The sequence below is a fragment of the Sebastes fasciatus genome, chromosome 11 (genome assembly GCF_043250625.1).
Source record: "Sebastes fasciatus isolate fSebFas1 chromosome 11, fSebFas1.pri, whole genome shotgun sequence".
NCBI classification, from domain to species: Eukaryota; Metazoa; Chordata; class Actinopteri; order Perciformes; family Sebastidae; genus Sebastes; species Sebastes fasciatus.
In genome coordinates, this window is record NC_133805.1 from 8949257 (window position 1) to 8969086 (window position 19830).

The 19830-nt window shown below is 42.2% G+C and overlaps 1 protein-coding gene across 1 annotated transcript; it reads left to right on the forward strand.

Moving 5' to 3' along the window:
* The first annotated feature begins 1738 nt into the window (after positions 1 to 1738).
* Positions 1739 to 19776, forward strand: ap1g2 (adaptor related protein complex 1 subunit gamma 2). The gene is made up of 22 exons (XM_074650334.1): positions 1739 to 1906; positions 2801 to 3003; positions 4190 to 4314; positions 4975 to 5116; positions 5414 to 5510; positions 5601 to 5677; positions 5764 to 5859; positions 6318 to 6398; positions 6842 to 6940; positions 7900 to 7955; positions 8729 to 8842; positions 9560 to 9700; positions 10080 to 10134; positions 10739 to 10861; positions 11949 to 12038; positions 12405 to 12532; positions 12884 to 12988; positions 13208 to 13355; positions 14614 to 14776; positions 15150 to 15301; positions 15616 to 15714; positions 17405 to 19776. Exons 2-22 carry the CDS (start codon positions 2803 to 2805, stop codon positions 17510 to 17512), a joined length of 2400 nt encoding a protein of 799 aa, XP_074506435.1. The 5' UTR covers positions 1739 to 1906; positions 2801 to 2802; the 3' UTR covers positions 17513 to 19776.
* Positions 19777 to 19830: the final 54 nt, after the last annotated feature.

Genomic DNA, 19830 nt, shown 5'->3' on the forward strand with positions numbered 1-19830 from the left:
TTTAAGAACTTTAAGGGAATGAATAGGGTTTAATGTACTTTGAATGTATTTCTTTGTAAAGATTTTTTTTTATTAGCAAAAAAAGGCTTATTTTACAATTCAATTCCAACCTGTATTAACATTTCTTTTGTTATTAAAACAAATATTGAAACCAGAAAAAGAAATTAAAATAAAATAAAAAAAGAAATGAATAATTATAGAAAAAAACATGTGGTAATGATATATTATTGCTAATGAACCTATTCTTATATCAAATATACTCTAAATACATAATAATAATAATAATCATAATAATTATAATTATAATGAGTAAGTGAAAATATGAAAATATAAGATACATTCAAAGTAATGATTGACATAATAAAGAAAAATGATTAGAAAAAAACATGTAAAAAATATATATACATATTGAATAGAATTTATATGAATAATAAACACATATCTAGTGCACACGTTTATAACTCTGAATGTTTCAGTAGAGATCATGATTTGAAGAAATAATAATAGAAAATAAAACTGCATAAAATTGCCCCCCCCCCCCCCCCCCATCTCCCCCCGCCTCTCTTTAAATGTATTTCTTATTATGATATATAATACGAGATGTTTTACAAGAATTACAGTCTTCAATGGTTATAGTTGTAATTAAACAGTTTTCTACACAAGTAGGCTGAATCATTCTGTCCATCTCAAAGGGATTAAATTAATAAAAATTGGATATGAAACAGTATAGAGCCTTTCTCAGGCGGGTGGAGTCCTGCTGAGGGAATTTAAATGCATGACCTCAATATTTCTTAAGTCCTGGCTATGGCCCAATAAGTGTCCAAGTTAGCTCATACCAGTGAGGCAGCTACAACATTACACTACAACGCCCTAGAACTTGCATACCTAAATTAAATGTAATCATAATTATTATTAATTGCACCTATGCTTTTCCTGTTGTGACATGACACAAAATGTCTCAAATGAAAACGGCCTATTGTCTTCCTGAGAGTGATACACCAAACCGTGTGTAATGATCTCTCCAGCCAATTCCCTTACATTTTGTCTTATTTTAATAGTTATATAAATATATATTTGAATTCCTTATTTTTATTGCTTTTCCATTACAGAAAGACAACGTACACACAGAACAATAGAACAAAACATGAAAGGTTATAGATTGGCCTTTCTCTACGATGTTTTCTTATTGCTATGACATATTCAGTGGTTCATTTTTCTGCACACAATTTTAAACGTAAACATTCTAAATTTGTCCCAGTTTATTCCTGGTTGCAGTCAAGACCTATGGAAAGGAGGCTGGGTCACGGGCGGACATGGGTCCTGGGGTATGGGGTATAACACATGCGCAGTGTAACAGAAGCTGCGGTCGTGCGTAGCGATTGGCTCAATTTTGGCGAGTGCAGACCAGATACTGCGCATGTGTTATATATACCCCCAGAGATATGACGCGTGACCCAGCCTCCTTTAGGCCTTGGTTGCAGTGTATATGAATGTCATCAGCTGACAGGAATGCATGGACCCATTCTGTTGCAAATTCGTCAAAATGCGCTAAAACAGAGCGTTTCAGACAGAGGGTAAATACATGCATATTCAGGCCGACAGTATGAGGAAAATAAAAGTTTTTTTTTAACATTACAGTATGTAAACATGTTCTAGTAGAAACACAAAATACAAGTATGATCCTGAAAATGAGCACAATATGGGACCTTTAATCAAATGTGGGTTTTATTTTGAAAGTAGTGACAGGAAGTGGTGTGATGACGGTGGGAGCCGTTGACACATCGTTACATGGAGACATCAGTATTTTGGGTTTCCAGCCAACTGACTGCTGCCGTGTACTATTGGAGGAGGTTCGGTTGAACCGGTTTACTTCTTAAATACTGGCGTCTGTCCGTTCAGTGTTGAGGTACGTTGTTATTACGGAGCTTTAACCGGTTCACGTTAAACAAGACAGACTGCTAACATGCTAACTGAGCTAGCTCCTCTTTAGCTTCCAGGCTCTGACAGCAGCAGCATCTGCAAGGTTAGCTCCGTCTGGTCACTCTGCTAGCCTCTCTGCCTCGTTTCACTGACCTGCAGCAGCTTCTGGAGGACTGGCATGCTAACTTAGATATATATGTATATATATATGTAAATGTGTTTTTACAACATCAATGTGTGATATAGAGGGAGGTAATGGACAGTAAGCTTCTTTTAAAGCCAGCTACAGGAGTGAATAATGCTGTGTAGGTAGTTAAGAACTGTTAACTGTTTGAGATATACACACTTAAAACGTATGTTTTCGTCTAAAGATGTAGTTATTATAGTGTAGTAACAGCTTTGTCATTACCTTAATGTTACACACACACACCTGGGGGCTTTTCAGTAACAGGAAGTGAAATTAAGTACAGTTAAAACTGCATAGTAAAGTAGTTTCTCTGTTAATATTCTAATGTAATTTAACATTAACATGCACACATACCAACACACACATCCTCCCACATACTCACTCAAACAAACACACACACACACACACACACACACACACACACACTTTCTCACACTCACACAAACACACATGCTCACACATACTCAAACAAACAAACACACACACACACACACACACACTTGCATAAACACACACACACGCACACGCACACATACTCACACAAACACACATGCACACACACAACACACACACACACACACACACACATACTCACACATACTCAAACAAACAAACACACACACACATGCATACACACACATACACACATACTCACACAAACACACACACACACACACACACACACACACACAGCCATGTCTCCATCAGTACCCCTGCAGGAGATGATCCGGGCCATCAGGTCAGCGAGGACGCAGTGTGAGGAGCGAGGTGTCATCCAGAGGGAATGTGCAGCCATCCGGGCACAGTTCAGACAAGCCGACAATGGGGGGCGGTCGCACAACCTGGCCAAGCTGCTCTACGTGCACATGTTGGGCTACCCGGCTCACTTTGGTCAGGTGAGGGGATTTTGCTAATGCCTGTCATGGGGTTTGCTTTGGTGAAAGGGGGTTGGCTGGCTGGGTGAGGAAACCATCATCACGCAGCTGGAGGATTCTGGGTCCAATTCATCGCTGGAATTGTCCTCGAGGCCCAGAGACAATGTCCAACCACTATGTCCTAAGCACTCATCCCACACAGACATTATCTGTGTGGACTAGGGCTGACCCGAATGCTTCGAAGCTTCGACCGTTGCCATGGTAATCAACCTCCAAATCAGTATTCCATTGCTTTGTTTTTTTGTTTTTTTTATATAAGTACGGGATAATGTACAGCTAGCGGGTCATTGTTGTGAAAGAAACCCCGACGAATCCCGCTTATTACACAGGTACTTACTTAAGAAATCAATAATTTGACATAAAAACAGTCCGACATCAGAACTGTGCCCATAGCAACGGTCTGCTATACATAGGAACGGTCGTAGAACGCCGTGATTGACCAATCAGAATCAAGTATTCAACACAGTTGTGTAATAATAAAGTGTAAATCCCAAAATAGCTTATGAAATAAGGAATAATCCCACAACATTATTCATTATTCATATTTAACATTATTGCTATTAGTTATTCTCAGACGGACATCGCCGTTTCTTGTGTGTAGAGGTGTGTGTGTGTACAGCAGTGTGGCACTGAAACAGGAGATGGCGACAGAAAAGAAGAACATGTCAGCCTGCTGGGCTGCGCTGCACCGCGAAGCTTCGAATACCTTCGAATATTTCTCACCAAAGCTTCAAAGCCCCAAAAAATGGTATTCAGTTCACCTCTAGTGTGGACAAAGCTCAAAATACATGGTTGAAATGAGACAGAACACTGTAGAATCACATGCTGAATATAATAAGCCATGATGATATTAGTAATGTTGCTGCTATATAAATATTTAATTTTTGCTCTTTCAGACTTTCCGTGTCATTAGAACACTTTGAATTGTCGTTAATTCCCTCAAGCATAGTCTGCAGCAGCACGAACCCGCGTCGTCAATAAAACCAGGCCACTGAATCCCTCTCAGCTCCAGGGCTGCTGCTCTGAAGCCGACCTCCACTTGGAGTGGGCAAAGAGCAGAACATTTCCCCTGGGGCATCGGTAGTGTCATTATCTCAACTAGTCACTTCACGTTTAAAGGAGTTGTTGTTGTTGCTCTTCCTACTAGATGGAGTGTGTTCGGATGATAGCCAGCCCTCGCTACAGCGAGAAGCGTGTGGGATATCTTGGAGCCATGATGCTGCTGGATGAGAAGCAGGACGCCAGCTTGCTCATCACCAACTCAATCAAGAAGTAAGGACGGCCACTTGAGCTTGAAATCTGAAATCTCATCTAAAAGAATTAGTATTTATGGTAACACTTTATTTTAACTCCCGTATTAAGCATTCATATACAATTAAAGGGGAACTCCACCGATTTTACTCAACAAAGTCTGTTTTCAGGTCTTTGGGAGTACAACTGCATTTGTGAAAAAGTTACGTAAAGCTTTTTAAGTAGCTCCAGAGGGAGTCTGATAAATTGCCTCAAGTGATGTCACTTGAGTCAACGTCGGTTGGGTCTGAAGACTACAAGTTTGAAAATGAAAACAATCTGGGGGTGTGGAACAGTCCAACACTGTTATAGGAGTGCAATGCTAAATAATTGATCGAGTACTCGTTTAATACTCAGATATAGGCATATACTGTAAATACAGCTTATAAATGCTAAATGGTAGGATTAAAATTACAAGTTTACCAAGTTTTCTGTGTAATACGTTTTATTCTGGAAGGCAACTAATAGACGTCAGTACTCTTTCATTTTAATATAGTAATCGCAGTCGACAAAATGGGGAGCAAAACATCAGAGTCAAATAGTGTAAGGAGAGGAGGATAGGAGGATAATGCTTGAAATTTTTGCACTGTACAGAATGTACTGTCATTATTGTGTTTTTTTCTCCACATGCTTGTTTTCCAGTGACCTTGCTCACAGTAACCAGTATGTGCAGTCTCTGGCTCTGTGCACACTGGCCTGTATGGGTTCAGCTGAGATGTGCAGAGATCTGGCACCAGAGATCGACAGGCTGCTCCGAGCCTCCAACTCCTACATAAAGAAGAAGGTGGGGACCTTCATTTTAGTTTTTCTTCCAGCAGTACTTAACAATATTAGTATTACTACCACTGCTTTAGTGAAAACAAGAAATTAATCATTATTTTTTTTGTATTTTACAAGCAATGTTGGGCCTTTTCCCTTAAAAACGACATAACTAAAACATGTTGCTCATTTAATAGGTACTATGATTTATTATGATTATTATTGATTATTATTATTAGATTTCAATCCTTCTTCAGCACTAAAACTATCAACCAACATCCACATGCTCAACGTTGTAATGATGTATTGAATTGCCCCACAGGCTGCTCTGTGCGCTGTTCACATTGTGAGAAAAGTCCACGAACTGGGGGAGCTTTTTGCGCCCGCTGCTCGCTCCCTCCTCTCTGAGAAGAACCACGGTTAGTGGATCCTAATGACTCATATCTGTAAGCTCGTATCTCAAACTCTATTTCCAACTATTCTCAGTGGTTATTCCCATTTATCCCCAGGTGTGTTGCACGGTGCCGTGGTGCTCATCATTGAGCTGTGTGAGCGGAATCCAGAAACACTGGAGCGGTTCAGAAAGGTATGATGGACACACACACACACGTCTTGATTTGATGAGTATCTCTTCATGTATGCTGTAATGTGTTTGTGTCGTGTGTACTCCAGACAGTGCCAGATCTGGTTCAGATCATGAAAGGTCTGGTCCTCTCGGGTTATTCTCCAGAACACGACGTGGCAGGAATCAGCGATCCCTTCCTACAGGTCAGTCAGGACTTGTGGGATATCTCTCTATTTAATTTAGTTGAATACGTTAAATGGATGGCTTTATATTACATTGACTATAGAGCACTAACACTTAAATAACACTGGAGACATCTTATCTGTTTTTATAAATCATGAATCAAATCTGTGACAAGAATCAACAGATTTTATTTTATTTTATCTGAGTGTGAACGAGGAACTTTTGAGCACTTGGGTTAAGATTTAAAATGTGACATGTGCAAACATGTGACAAAAAGTCTCGCTCTTCTTTCTTTGTGGCTCAGATTCAGTCAGGGTACAGAGACTGCTAATAAATTGTTCATGTTTTTCTTACTTTCAGTTTCTTTCTTTCTCACTAACACACACAGATTTATCCTCTCATCCTATTTTTGCTGATTCCGTGCGCCAGAATAACTTGTAGTCCATCTGTTCACACTCTCTCCGGTCCCCATCCTCAGGTACGCATCTTGAGGCTGTTGAGAATCCTCGGTCGCAACAACGAAGGAGCCAGTGACGCTATGAACGACCTACTAGCTCAGGTACAATGTTTCACAAATAATTAATAACTATTACATGAAAATGTAGTTTTTTGTTATTTTTATGTCCTGCGTTCTTTCCTTGTAAGTCACAATAAAGAAGTTATCCAGTGTTGTTAACATCATGTACATCCCAATTGTTTTGGGTGAAGTTTCTGTAGGTGTCACTACTTTCTTTTTCCAGCCATCATGGGTATCACAACTCATGCTGACTACCCAGTGAGTCATCCAGTTTGTTTTAGTCCAAACACACTGGAACATGTAGAACACATCACGTCCTGTGTGACGGAGTATGTTCCCCAAACTGGGTGTTGAAAACAGCCAATTTAAAAGCTTGAAACACTTTTGTCACTTTATGGTAGAAGCAAAAATAATTCTTTATTAGATAGATGTCACAGAGCTTTAGTAGCTTACAAATATATGAATGTATGTGTGTTTGCATGCAGGTGGCGACCAACACTGACAGCACTAAGACTGTGGGCAACGCCGTGCTGTATGAGACTGTTCTCACCGTGCTGGACATCAAGTCAGAGAGCGGCCTCAGGGTGAGACACCAGCAGCACTTCTCACTGTGTTTAAAGGGATAGGTGTTTTGAAGTGGGGTTGTATGAGGTACTTATCTAGAGTCAGTGTATTACCTACAGTAGATGATGGTCGGCACGCCCCCAGATTGGAGAAGCAGACTGGAGCACCGGCACGGGAGCAAAGCAATGTACTGCTGTGGACGGGGCTGGAAGCAAAACATCAAAAGGCCCATCTAAAACAATCAATATCAGTTTTAGTGAACGCTATATTTAGAATATTTTCACCGGTTTACCTTGACGTCAGACAGCCCTTTCTGCCGGGGAACTATAGCCTTACATCCATCTATGCTCTCGCCAAAGCCACCAGACTCCATTGAAAAAAACTGTAATTTGACCTCGCAGAATACGTTGGTTGCTGGGCTACCGCCTCCTCGATCGGCTAGTTTGTTTGTGTTGTTCTGTGACTTTGGTTAGTTTGGATTCACCAAAGTCACACAATAACACAAACAAACTAACCGATCAAGGCAGCAGTAGATCAGCAACTCACATGTTCTGCGATGTAAAATTATAGTTTTTTTCAATGGAGTCTGGTGGCTTTGGCCAGAGCATAGATGGATACAACGGCTTCAGTTCCCTGTCGTAAAGAGCTGTCTCACAGCAAGGTAAAGCTGTGAAAATATTCTAAATATAGTGTACACTTAAACTGATGATGATTTTTTTAGGTGGGCCTTTCTTTTAGGTGGCTAAAATATGTTTTGCTGCCGGCCCCGTCCTCAGCAGTACATTGCTTTGTGTTCCGTGCGGTAACTCCTGTCTGCTTCTCCAAACTGTGGGCGTGTCGACGTCATCTACTGTAGATAATACACTGACTATGGATAATTACCTCATACAGCCCCACTTCAAACCACCTGAACTATTCCTTTAATACATAGGGAATAATGTTACCTAAGTAATTAATAAATTAATCACTTGTGCCACAGGTTCTGGCTGTGAACATCTTGGGAAGATTTCTCCTGAACAACGACAGGAACATTCGGTGAGTGTTGCTTTCCTTTCCCCTACGTACCTTATTCACCACATTCCTGTTTCTCTTTCCCTCTACGCCTCCTCCTCCATCCTTCCCTCCTTCCTCTCAGGCTCATTTTACTGTTTCCATTCCACAAGGCAAACGGCAAACTCATTGCAGCCAGAGAGAGAAACCTCCCAGCAGGCTGTTATCAGTCTGAGCTCACTAATCACTTTCCCTAGAGCCGTTCCTCTAGAGCCGCACCAGAAGGTCACTGTCTGTCTGTTAATGCTGAGCTCTCAATTTTTGGGCCGTGTAATTTTTCATCATGCAGTGTGGAGACCTGTTACAGGTTCCTTGGGGTTTTGTTATGCTACTATTTTTTGGGTTTGTCTCCATAGGGGTTGTGTAGTCAGGCAGGCCTGTCTGCTTTTTAGCTGCAGGGCCGCTGAATCTCTCTGTGGCTGTTTGACAGTAATAGGACTGGTTTATTCCTGCGAGACCTGCCTGGATAGATAACATCTCCTGTGCATACATAAATACTTGAATAGTCCATGAGACATTTCAAGTGGAAAGATGAATTATTTATGTAGCCAAGTTGAAAAAAGTTAAGTTTATACAGTGCTGTCAATTCCTCATGATTGTTAGCCGACGGTTAGAAATTATTTTTTAAAAGCTATTTATTTGTCAAATATATTCCGCTACACCACACACTGCAGTGTAAACCTCACTCACAGCACTTCATTATAATGCAGTATGAAGCCTAAAACATGACATCTTTGCTGTTCTGTATGCGTGTCCAGGTACATCGCCATGACATCTCTTCAGAAGATTGTTGGGACGGACCACAATGCAGTGCAGCGCCACCGGGGAACCATAGTGGACTGCCTGAAGGACCAGGACGCTTCTGTCAAGCGGTAACTTTCACCTCTTCTCCGCTTGTCAGGCACAGCTGTTACTCCACAGATGTTCAGTAAACTTGGAACTGTCATGCTTTCCCAATGTCACCCCCTAATGTGTGTTTCCCTCTTCTAACATGATTTGATATAATGTTTTTTCTAAATGTTCATGGATTAGTTAATTTAGTTTAGTTTTATTCCTAAATGTAAGAAACCTCTCTATAAGTATGTAATATCTTTATTTTATGTTTAGGACATTTTCTGATGCTCTCATCAAATGTAATAATTGATGATTTAGCATCACTTGGTCCCTCCTCTAGATACAACAATGCAAGATGCTAAAAGTGCTGTGTATAGTTGCTTTCAGACAGTGATGCCAATCAGTATTCTGTATTTTGATTGGGCATCAGCGGGGCACAACTGGCTATTTTTAGGTTGATGATATCTTATTGCTCTAAACCAGTGGACAACCTCCGGGCCTACCAAGTGAAGCCAATGCTGAATTGCCTTAAACTTGCATTCTTTCTAATAGCCAGCAGGGGGCGACTCCTCTGGTTGCAAAAAGAAGTTTAATTGTATAGAAGTCTATGAGAAAATGAGCCTACTTCTCACTGCATTTATTGGTGAATTGAAAGAGAAATGGAACCAGACTCACAGTTACGGTATTCTCAATTTAAAGGGGCCGGTACTTACATACATAATTAACATTAATCCTCTCTGGCCGACTCTCTCCAGCCGTTCGCTGGAGCTCTCCCTGGCGCTGGTGTCAGCCTCCAACATCCGCTCCATGATGAAGGAGCTGCTCCTCTTCCTCTCCTCCTGCCCCCCTGAGCTCAAGTCTAACGCTGCCAGCGGCATATTCTACGCTGCAGAGAGGTAAATGTGCACATACATATACATACTGTATCTATGCATGGAAGCACACATAAAGTACGTTCACGTGCATGTGAATACATTTAATGTGATTGCAGCTGTTTTAAGTGTTGAGGCTGTGACAAAAAAGTCTCTGTGCTTCTGTATACGTGGCTTCGTGTCTCACTCTGTGTCTGCCTCCGCTCTCAATGATACCCCTGTCTCTTTTTAGATGAATGGTCTTCTCTGTTTCTACTGTACACACTTGATGCACTTTGTTTTTGGAGATGGATTTGTGTGTGTGTGTGTGTGTGTGTGTGTGTGTGTGTGTGTGTGTGTGTGTGTGTGTGTGTGTGACTCACCCTCAAGCACCACTGAGTGTGTGTGTCTCTGTCTCTGTCAGGTATGCACCTTCCCAGCGCTGGCACATTGACACCATCCTGCATGTCCTCACCACGGTAAATACAGACCGAGCCTCTTACTCACCCTGCTGCCTCTTAAATAAGGGTTTCTCACTCACAGCTCATTTTAAGTTGTCTATGGCCATCATTAATGCACTATGCATTAGTGTAGATACCATATATATGCATTGAAATACTAAATTAGCATTTTATAAACAGTACATATGACAGTAGATGGTGTGTTCATCCTGAATAGGCCATTTATCCTGGACTAAAGCTTTCCATTTGTTACATCCCTACTTTTCATTTTTGTGCTCCATCTAGAAAAGGGAGTAAATAAAATCCACACGATTGGTGGAAAAGCTGATGCTTACCTAATCCTTTGCACTGTTCTCTCAAAAAGACAGAGTGTACTGAAAGGGTAATGGTTTGGGACGTGGTGTAAATTAAAGCTTAGTCCACATCGGTAAATGTCCTTTGTAATGTATATGAACTGTGATGGAAACGTCCCCCCTAGTGAGGTCATTGTGTCTGGGAAGAAATGTAGGGCGACCCAAATACTTGGGCCAGCTGTCTAGTTAATGGAGTTTTGTGTGTGTGTGTGTGTGTGTGTGTGTGTGGGTGTGTGCTCTTGTTTTTACTCTGATTTCCACTCTGCCAGGCAGGGGGCGACGTGAGAGATGAAACGGTGCCCAACTTGATCCAGCTCATCACCAACGCCTCCGAGCTGCACTGTTACACCGTCCACAAGCTCTACCGGGCGCTGCTCACTGACATCTCTCAGGTAATGTGAGTGTGAGTGTGAGTGTGTGTGTGTGTGTGTGTGTGTGTGTGTGTGTGTGTGTGTGTGTGTGTGTGTGTGTGTGTATGTGTGTGTGTGTTTGGGCATTTCCTGCTCTTAAAGGAACACTTCAAATTGGTTTCTTGGTCAGTTTACTCATTCAGTGAACCTAGGCAACAATATCTATAACATCTGTCAGTGGGTTGCTCCATGCTGATCCTTTATCAAATAATGAATAGTGATATGGGGTTAGATTCATCATAGGAAGACTACTTTAAGCCCTAGAGACGATGCCAAACTGTCATATTTCCTGGCTTTGAACCCATCTTAGATCCTAAAGATATCTATTGTCATCTTTTGTCTAAAAAGACAGTTACTATTTGAAATATTCATGTTCAAAACCTGATGCTACAACCGGTCGGAGATCAGAACGTTGTAAAGAGACAGGCACTAAAACGGAGCGTTTCAGACAGAGGGTGGATACAGGTATATTCAGACAGACAGCATGAGAAAAATAATGTGTTTTTTGAACATTAAACTATGGAAACATGTTCTAGTAGAAACCTAGAATACAAGTATGAACCTGAACCTGGAAATGAGCATGATATGTCCCCTTTAAATCACAGATTTCAGTTAAGCCACACTGACACAATGGATGCTCATAATTGTTCTCTCTGAATAATACCATATCCGAGAGAAAAATCATGTCATTTCAATTTAAGATAATTTTACAGCACAACATAATGTGCAAAACTCTGGAGATGTTCAGACATTTTCATTAAAAGAAATGCTGGTTTGGTTCCATCATGGCAGTGAGAATAATAGCTGGGCTTTCAGTTTGAAATTGGCTGATGCAGCCGGGTTTATTTTTGGAAGCAAGTCAGATGAGCAGCCATGTACTCGTCTGCAGTGTGGTGCAGTCTCCCATCTTCAACCACGACAACACCATCATCCATGAATTCAGGGAAAGGTGGCTCTGATGTTTTAAAGTGCTATGCTGACCAGCGAGCTAAAACACAAAGTATTACTCTGTGAATGTATTTTATTGTGGGTATGCAGCTGTGTGAGTGTAACATTTGTGTGTGTGCAGCCTTCCCTGGTGCAGGTGGCGTGCTGGTGTATAGGAGAGTATGGAGACCTGCTGCTGAGAGGAGACTGTCAGGAGACTGAGCCGGTTCAGGTACACGCTTTTGTAGAATAATACGAATAAATATCAGTAGTAGTGATTCAGCCTATTGCTAGATCATGGCAGGCTTTACATTTGCAACTCTGGTAGGACACAAAGAAGCATTTGACATTTTCTCCCACAATGGCAGCTGGTTTGGAAATAAGTTATCTTGAGAAGTAATAGCTCTACCCATAGCAACTCTTCAACATAAAATCCTCAGTCCTCAACTCAGTGTCTTTATTATTCAGCAAATGTGATGGATTATCCGCTAAATGATTACCACAAGCTAAAATGTGCCATTTGTATCCATAGTTTTAGTGTTATAATAAAAATTAGATGTCAGCTTTCAGACCCTGCATTGACGCGTTTCTCAATCAGGTCACCGAGGACGACGTCCTGGACGCCTTGGAAACGGTTCTGCAGTCCCACATGTCGGCCCCGGCGACCAGAGGCTTTGCTCTCACCGCCACCATGAAACTGAGCACACGCATCACCGACAACGTGGAGTAAGAGACACTTCTTCTGTCCCTCTCAGCACCAAACACTGACCGGATACAGTTAGAGCACAGCGACAGGCTGCTGTGGCTAATTTAAAATCTGATTTATTAATTGTATTTATTTGTCGCATAACTCCGAAGGATGCAGTACAGTATTTGAAAACAAAAACGGTGTTCATACACAGCCCTGGCTCTGTAAATTGGAAACAAACAAACCACATAAGTTTTTAGTACCTGTTTATAAAGTATAGGACAGATGATTGGACAAAAAGTTTCAAGGGTCTAACATACAATAGTTGCAGTAACGTCTCGGTAGTCCCCTAACTGCTTGTGTTTCTCTTCATCTCTTCACCCTGCCAGTCGCATCAGAAGCATCGTCAGCATCTATGGCAGCTGTATAGATGTGGAGCTCCAGCAGAGGGCAGTTGAATACAATGCTCTGTTCAAGAAATATGACCACATGAGGTATGCGGCAGCATTATGAAGCAGTCAATTTGTCCTGTTCTTTATAAAATCATGTAATACACTATGTTTCTGTTTTTTCCCCCTAGAAAATTAAAAGTGGAACTATTTCCCTCTATATTGTGATTACAGCATTAAGGATTTATGTGATTGATAGTAGAAGCAAACCTTTTTTTTTCTGGCCATAACGAGCTGAGACGTTCTCTCTCTCTCTCTCTGCAGGGCAGCGGTGCTGGAAAGGATGCCTGTGATTGAAAAGAACTCCCCGGGTCACACCAACGGGGAGTCAACAGGGGACGCCTTCAAGGACCTCCAACCAGCCAAAATCAAGCAGGCAGAGCCGCTGCTGACCCTGCAACCTGCTAACCAGGTACATCACGTTGACACAGATGCATTGTTATATGACAGCAGCTTAGTCAAGACTGGACCGATGACCTCTGTCTAGATGTGACAATTCAATGTCTCCGTATCTGACCTCTGTTTTTTCGTCGGATGACCTGATTGATTTTCAAGATTTTACTGATAACTTTTCAAGCATCATCGGGTCAGGCTCCAAGCTGTCTTATGACTGTTGAACATTATGAAGCAGTGTGTCAGCAGCACACGTCCTCAGGCAAAGCATTAGTTCACTACGTGCAGGCTTAAAATGAAAGTAACTGAGTTTCGCTTCACACACCTAATTTTGGAGCATTTCAACCAACTGGAAACAAAAATTAGCAGGTTTTGACCTGAAGTTTCATATTCTACAGATTGGAAAGAGAGGATAGAGAAGTTAAGCGAATAATCTTCTGGGAAAAAGAGCGTGCATTAGTCTCATTAATAGTTGGTCAATGCTTCTGTTATGGATAAAAACAAATATCTGTCAGAACAAAAGCTCAACATCTTGCTACTACTGTTTACATCCTATGTGCATCGTGCAACACCCTCCATTGATGACACATCCTTGATTATAATGGTTGCGGCTGGTTCAAAAACACCTCTCTGCAACCTGCAGAACAGGGTTGGGTTTGACATCGAACGTTTAATCCCAACCACCGTGATTTGACTGGTTTAACTGTTGAATTTGGGCGGAGTTAAACATTGATTTCATTGTTTTGGACTTGGGTTTGGGAGGGGTTAAACAACACTGTCAGTACATAAAATGAGTTGATCATGGCTCTCCACATTCCTCCACTGTAGTCACATAGTTTTAGATTAGATTTATAATTGGTTTATTTTGAACATGTAAAAAAAAAAACACTTCATTGATACTGGGCTTACATTAACAACAGGCTAACACATGGTATGCTAGATAGCACCATGTACCAAGAATCCCAAACAGAACCGGTTCAAGAACCAGAGCAGCTTTCATGCAAATCAAATTGGAAAGAATCCCAGCTAACCGGTTTAGCAGCAATGTTCTGGTGAAATACACAAAAATGAAATACGGGGGAAGATACAACTGAAGTTTCTTGTTAACAGCTACTCAGAGTCCTCTTCTTCTTTTTTCTAGTTTTATGTTTGTTGTTCAGATACGGGTGCATTCAAATACTGTTCACACAGCCTTACTCTCCTTTGAAGTATTTGCTTTGAATATGCAGAAAAATATGTTTTGTGTTGAGGTTAAGGTTCAGTTTCCTTCTCCTCAGGTGTGTGATCTCTTGGACCTGCTGGGAGGCTCTGAGGAGACTCTGCAGCCCAGCCCAGCAGTAGGCGGTACAGCACCCGGCCTGCCCATCACCACAGCCGGCACTGCTGGAGGAGACCTCCTGGATCTGCTGGGGGGGTTAGAGCCTGCACCCCTCGCACCAGGTGGGACCCTCACAAACACACATTTTAAACGATAGATGTATAGATGGACGACGCGTCTCAGATTCCTGGGGCAGGATTTATGAGCTTTACTGCAGCCAGCCACCAGGGGGCAATCCAGATGTTTTGGCTTCACTTCCGGGGAGCTGTCATGTCGTCGATCTTTATATACAGTCTGCGGTTTAGACTGAAAGAAACAAGAAAGAGGAATTGATTTTGAACATGAAACTAGAGAATGCAAAATTCAGCGGACTGAAACTTGTGTTCACTGATCTGAATCAGGCCATCAGATAATCTCCCTCAGTGTTTTTTGTTTGTTTAGTTTGGTTTTAAACTAATGCTCCATTTTATAACATCTGTTTTTTTCCCCCCATAGCTCCCACAGTGCCGGTGTACGAGAAAGACGGTTTGACTTTGACACTAAGTTGTGAGAAACAGTCAGACACGGGCCTGACCGTCACACTAACAGCCTCCAACTCCACTGACTCAGACATGAGCAGCTTCACCCTGCAGGCTGCGGTTCCCAAGGTTTGTCTATATGTTCTTTCACAAGCTTTCTCTGTTGCTGTAGATTTTCTGTCTGCCAAGGTTCACCAGAAAATTCAGCAGCTTGTGGCAGCATATCCATTTTTTGTACACATTTTCAATGCTGTAGTCACATACACAGATGTTTTGTTACACTTACTGTCTCTCTACATGTAACCAGTCACTGTTGCTTGCAGGGTGTAGGTTTTTAGACCCTGTCATGTTCTCAGTGGTAGCCATCAGAGCAGTAAATAGACCTGAACAACACGCATGTGTTTTCGTACTTCAAAGTTCCATTTGATCTCCTCCCCTCCCAGAGTGTCCAGTTACACATGAAGGCTCCCAGCGGGGACTCTCTTCCTGCACGAGGCACAGCTAAGGTGACCCAGATGGTAGTCCTCAACAACCCGAACAAGGTGGGTTTGACACACACACACACACACACACACACACACACACAAAAACTATAGCCGTGTTTCCACTGCATGGTTACGGCTCTGCTCGACTGGACTCATCTCACTTTTGGTACCAGGTCCTTTTCCTCTGTGCCGTGTTTCCACTGCAGATATTATATTACCCCCTCAGTGTAGGTGGGATTCTCAGCTGACCGCCGTAGCGACGGTGCATGAAACTGCCGTGACATCATCTTCAACAGAGGAACGTCTGCATTTCGGCAATCGTAAAAGTGTACACAGTGTGTACGGTGTAGTTTTGCAAGCTTCCATTTGTTAAAAATCTGGGTCGAGTGGATTAAAAGTTGCAGTCGTTATTGAAGGTAGCTTGGCTATTTAAATAAATTTGACTATTTTAAGGTACTGTATGATACAATTTGTATGTATTAATTGCTTTGTATTGCCAATGTGTGAACAGATTGTAATGTAACTTAAAAATTTAGATCTTCCCTGACTTTCTCGGTTGCCTATAACAGCCTATGGACTGATTTATATGTAAAGGACTCGGGACGGTTTTGCTTCGTAACATTAGCTGATGAAGTAATTTGCAAATGGCAAGCTATTTGGTATCATGGAGATTGGACATTACAGATAGTAACGGTGATATATGATTGTAATATAATGTCATGTCACGTCACTGTTTTTGGTCGATGCCAAGGATGATCGCACGCGCCTACAGAGTGCAAGCACGTACACAAGCAACAGGATACTGACTGCGGTTCACTCAACGGCCACCGGTGTGATTAATAACAAGGACCTTTAAAGGTCTTACTGCTAACATTTTTATGTAGACTAATATTTAAAAAATAATAATAATACATCCACAGAGATTTTAGAAAGGTGCTGAATTAAAGTATGGCTAAAAAATATATATTACAATTGTGAATTAATCATTTAAAAAATGTGTGTTTATCTCTGTGGAAGATATCTGACGTTGGTTCCCACTTCTAACAAGGCTTGTGAGCCAATAGTAAAACAACGTTGGTATCATGTGGTATCTCTGGGTCATCAGCGATCAAGTTGCCACTGGTTTGGAAAACAACTGGCAGAGTTTGGCAGTAAGTGCCTGGCAACCAATGTTGTGAAGTGAATGCGGAACGGGGGAGGGAGAATGCGACATCTAGCGGCTGAATGTTATCAATAGCACCTTCAAATATGGCGGGTTTGTGCAGGATGTCCCATGTCGCACTAGTGATGATTCTCTCTGACCAATCAGTGGTCCGCAGTGTTTTAACTCCACCTCCTATTATCTGCTCAGCTCGCTCGGAACCTCAACCGAGCTGGTACCAAGAATGGAGTTGTTCTAATTGGCACCATCCACAACTTTTACTAAAGTTAAAGCAAAAACAAAAGTTCTAATGTTTAACGAACTGGACCGAATCCCTGTTTTATATCAAGCTTTATCAGCAAGGGAGAACAAACGTTAAATCCGTTTTGAACATTTTAACAACAACATTAGAATTTTCACACTTTATACCCAAATGTTCACTAACTCCCACAAACCTGTTGTTGTATTTGGCAAGAACAATCGCCAAGTGTGTTTGTGTGTGTGCGCCATGGGCCAGTTCCAAATCCTGTTTTGTCGCTCCCATCCCAGTTGAAGCAGAGCCAGATCTAGCTGCATCGCACTACTAAGTCCTTCTTCCTCCTCCAGGTGAACCTGAAGATGAGGGTCCGCATATCTTACACCAGCCAAGGATCGGCCTTTCAGGACACAGTCCAGATCGACTCCTTCCCCGGACTCAATGCCGCCGGCCACTGACGGCGGCCGTCCGGTCCAGCAGGACAATGACAACAGTCTGTGGATGAGTCACACCCTCCTCACTACCGTACAAGCTGCTGTTTCTGAAAATGTTGTTGGTGTTTTTACAGCTGAAGAACGCTGTTCGTTCACAGGAAGTCGCAGCCTCATACATGAAGTTTCCCCCCTCCTCTGGAATCTAAGTGTAAATGTGACTGATGGCATTATTTAATATGGCACAAGCGTTGGAATTATGCCCGTATAATATGGAAAAATGAGTCATTTTTCTGGGATTTTTGCAATGACAACTGTCCGTAGAAACTTTACACCATCCAGGTTCTTTTTTTAAAGCTACTAAAGCTGATTGTAGTCGTTTCACTCCATAAATATGAACTTTCATGCGGCTCCTGTCAGCCAGTATGCGCCACTAGATCGACTGTCCTCACATAACACTTGTGTTTATTCCCTTTTGAAGTGATTATCTTTATGAAATATTTGCCTTTAGCATCTTCACTCTGTTGAAAAGCAGCTACTAATAATGACCCACTACGATTATGATAAAAGGCTCTAATCCAGTACACTTGATTTTACTGGAGAACGCACGGACATACATATGAGATCGAAAGGGTGTAGGGTTTTAAACACAACCTTTATGTGTTGCATATTTTTCATGCCTCATTCAGCTGAACAGCTCAGAGTATCCTCCTCCTAATTAATTCTCCTGTGCCTTTCATCCCCTCAAGAACTGAGGTTTTCTCATGTACAAAACAAAATGCAATTATATTTGGTTTCAGAGGCCAAGAAACGGTTTTGGTGTCGTCATATAAACATGTTTTTATCATTACCATTCAAGCATGCTTTTCCTGACCAATATCTCCTTCGTCTATTGTTTACAGAGGCTCCTGGGGTATTTTATTTTCTCAAGACGGTGTATAGTGATAAAAGAAGAATGGGCATGATACTGTGTACAGGATGTATATTTTAGATTTTAAGCACAATTAGAAGAGTTTTAAGTCTTTGGAAAATCTCTAATACAGCTCTTTGTTGTACAGTGGGCTGTAAAACACTCCTTTAGATGAAGCCAGTGGGTGCTTTTCATTATGCTAACTTGTACTTCCTCGCATCTTCTCTCCTCCCGTGTCCCGGAAATCGTTCCTCCTCCGCCATCATGAAGGATATTCCAATCTCCTTAAATGCATCTCGAGGAGACGAGGAGGCTTCTGGGGGGCCCTAGAGCGAGGGAACACAGGTGTATCCTACGCGGAATTCTTTTATCAAGTGGCGTGACGTGCAAGTACCACGCCTCTGCATGTGGCACACAGTTTGAAGCAACTGACGTCGCTTAAAGCCGGGGACACACCAAGCCGACATCAAAGAACTGACGGCGACGAAGGCCACCAGTTGCGTCGCCTCACGTCACCTTTGTCTTGGCCGACAAGTTGCATTTGAACACACCGCAAAAATTACAGCCGACGGCCAACTACCACGTACGTTCTGCGCCTGCGTGAGATGAAATAACTCTCCACACCAGCAGGCGGTGGAAGTCTGTATTTGTCATTCAAAAAGGGAAGCAGGAAGACCGAGGACGGCAGATATACCAGCCGTTGTTATGATACGTACATGACACAAAGCTGCGTCTGCCGACCATTGAGAGACCTCGAGATGAAGATGAAAAATGAGACGAGTCTTCTGTGTTTTTCCTCACGTCCATTTCTCTTCTCATGCTCTGATTCGTTTACGCTGAACTGCCAATCAGAGGGATTTCTCTCACCGACAGGCGGCGCCGGCGGTTCAACATGCTGAATCGGCCAAAAAAACTCAGACACAGGCAGACTAGAGCCGACGGTGCGGGACACACCGCAAAAACTAGGGCGGCAGATTGGTGTGCTTGGTGTGTCAGGGCCTTAAGACTGACGCTACGGAACCAAGGATTTCTCATTTGGCAGCTTCGGCTCCTCCGTCCTCGCTGGGAGGAGCGAAGACACGAGGAAAGGACACGAGCGAGGGAGGCGAGGAGACGCGTTAGCATAATGAGGAGCAGCCGGTGTATCACGTCAGTAATTTGATGACTCATCTCATAATCATCTATTAAAACCACTCTGGATACCGGATGTCAGCAATGGTGCTCTAAACGGACTTCAGTGCAATCTCTACCAGACTGTTTCAGATCACTACCTTAACTAAACTGTAAAGAAAAAGATCAGGAGTATTCTGTCAATTGCTTAAATTGTCTTTAAATCTTCTGTTTCATGTCATTTTCTAATAAAAACAAATTTTCAGAATCCTCAGCAGCGACTTCTCAGTGTCTGTGCTCAGTGTGTGTGCTCAGTGGGTGTGTG

Excerpts from the sequence above, each read along its gene's own strand:
- ap1g2 (XM_074650334.1), top strand. The coding sequence starts at position 2,803 with ATGTCTCCATCAGTACCCCTGCAGGAGATGATCCGGGCCATCAGGTCA. Across the intron at positions 8,843-9,559 it reads CAGGACGCTTCTGTCAAGCG|CCGTTCGCTGGAGCTCTCCC; the intron begins GTAACTTTCACC and ends GACTCTCTCCAG. Across the intron at positions 14,777-15,149 it reads GCCTGCACCCCTCGCACCAG|CTCCCACAGTGCCGGTGTAC; the intron begins GTGGGACCCTCA and ends TTCCCCCCATAG.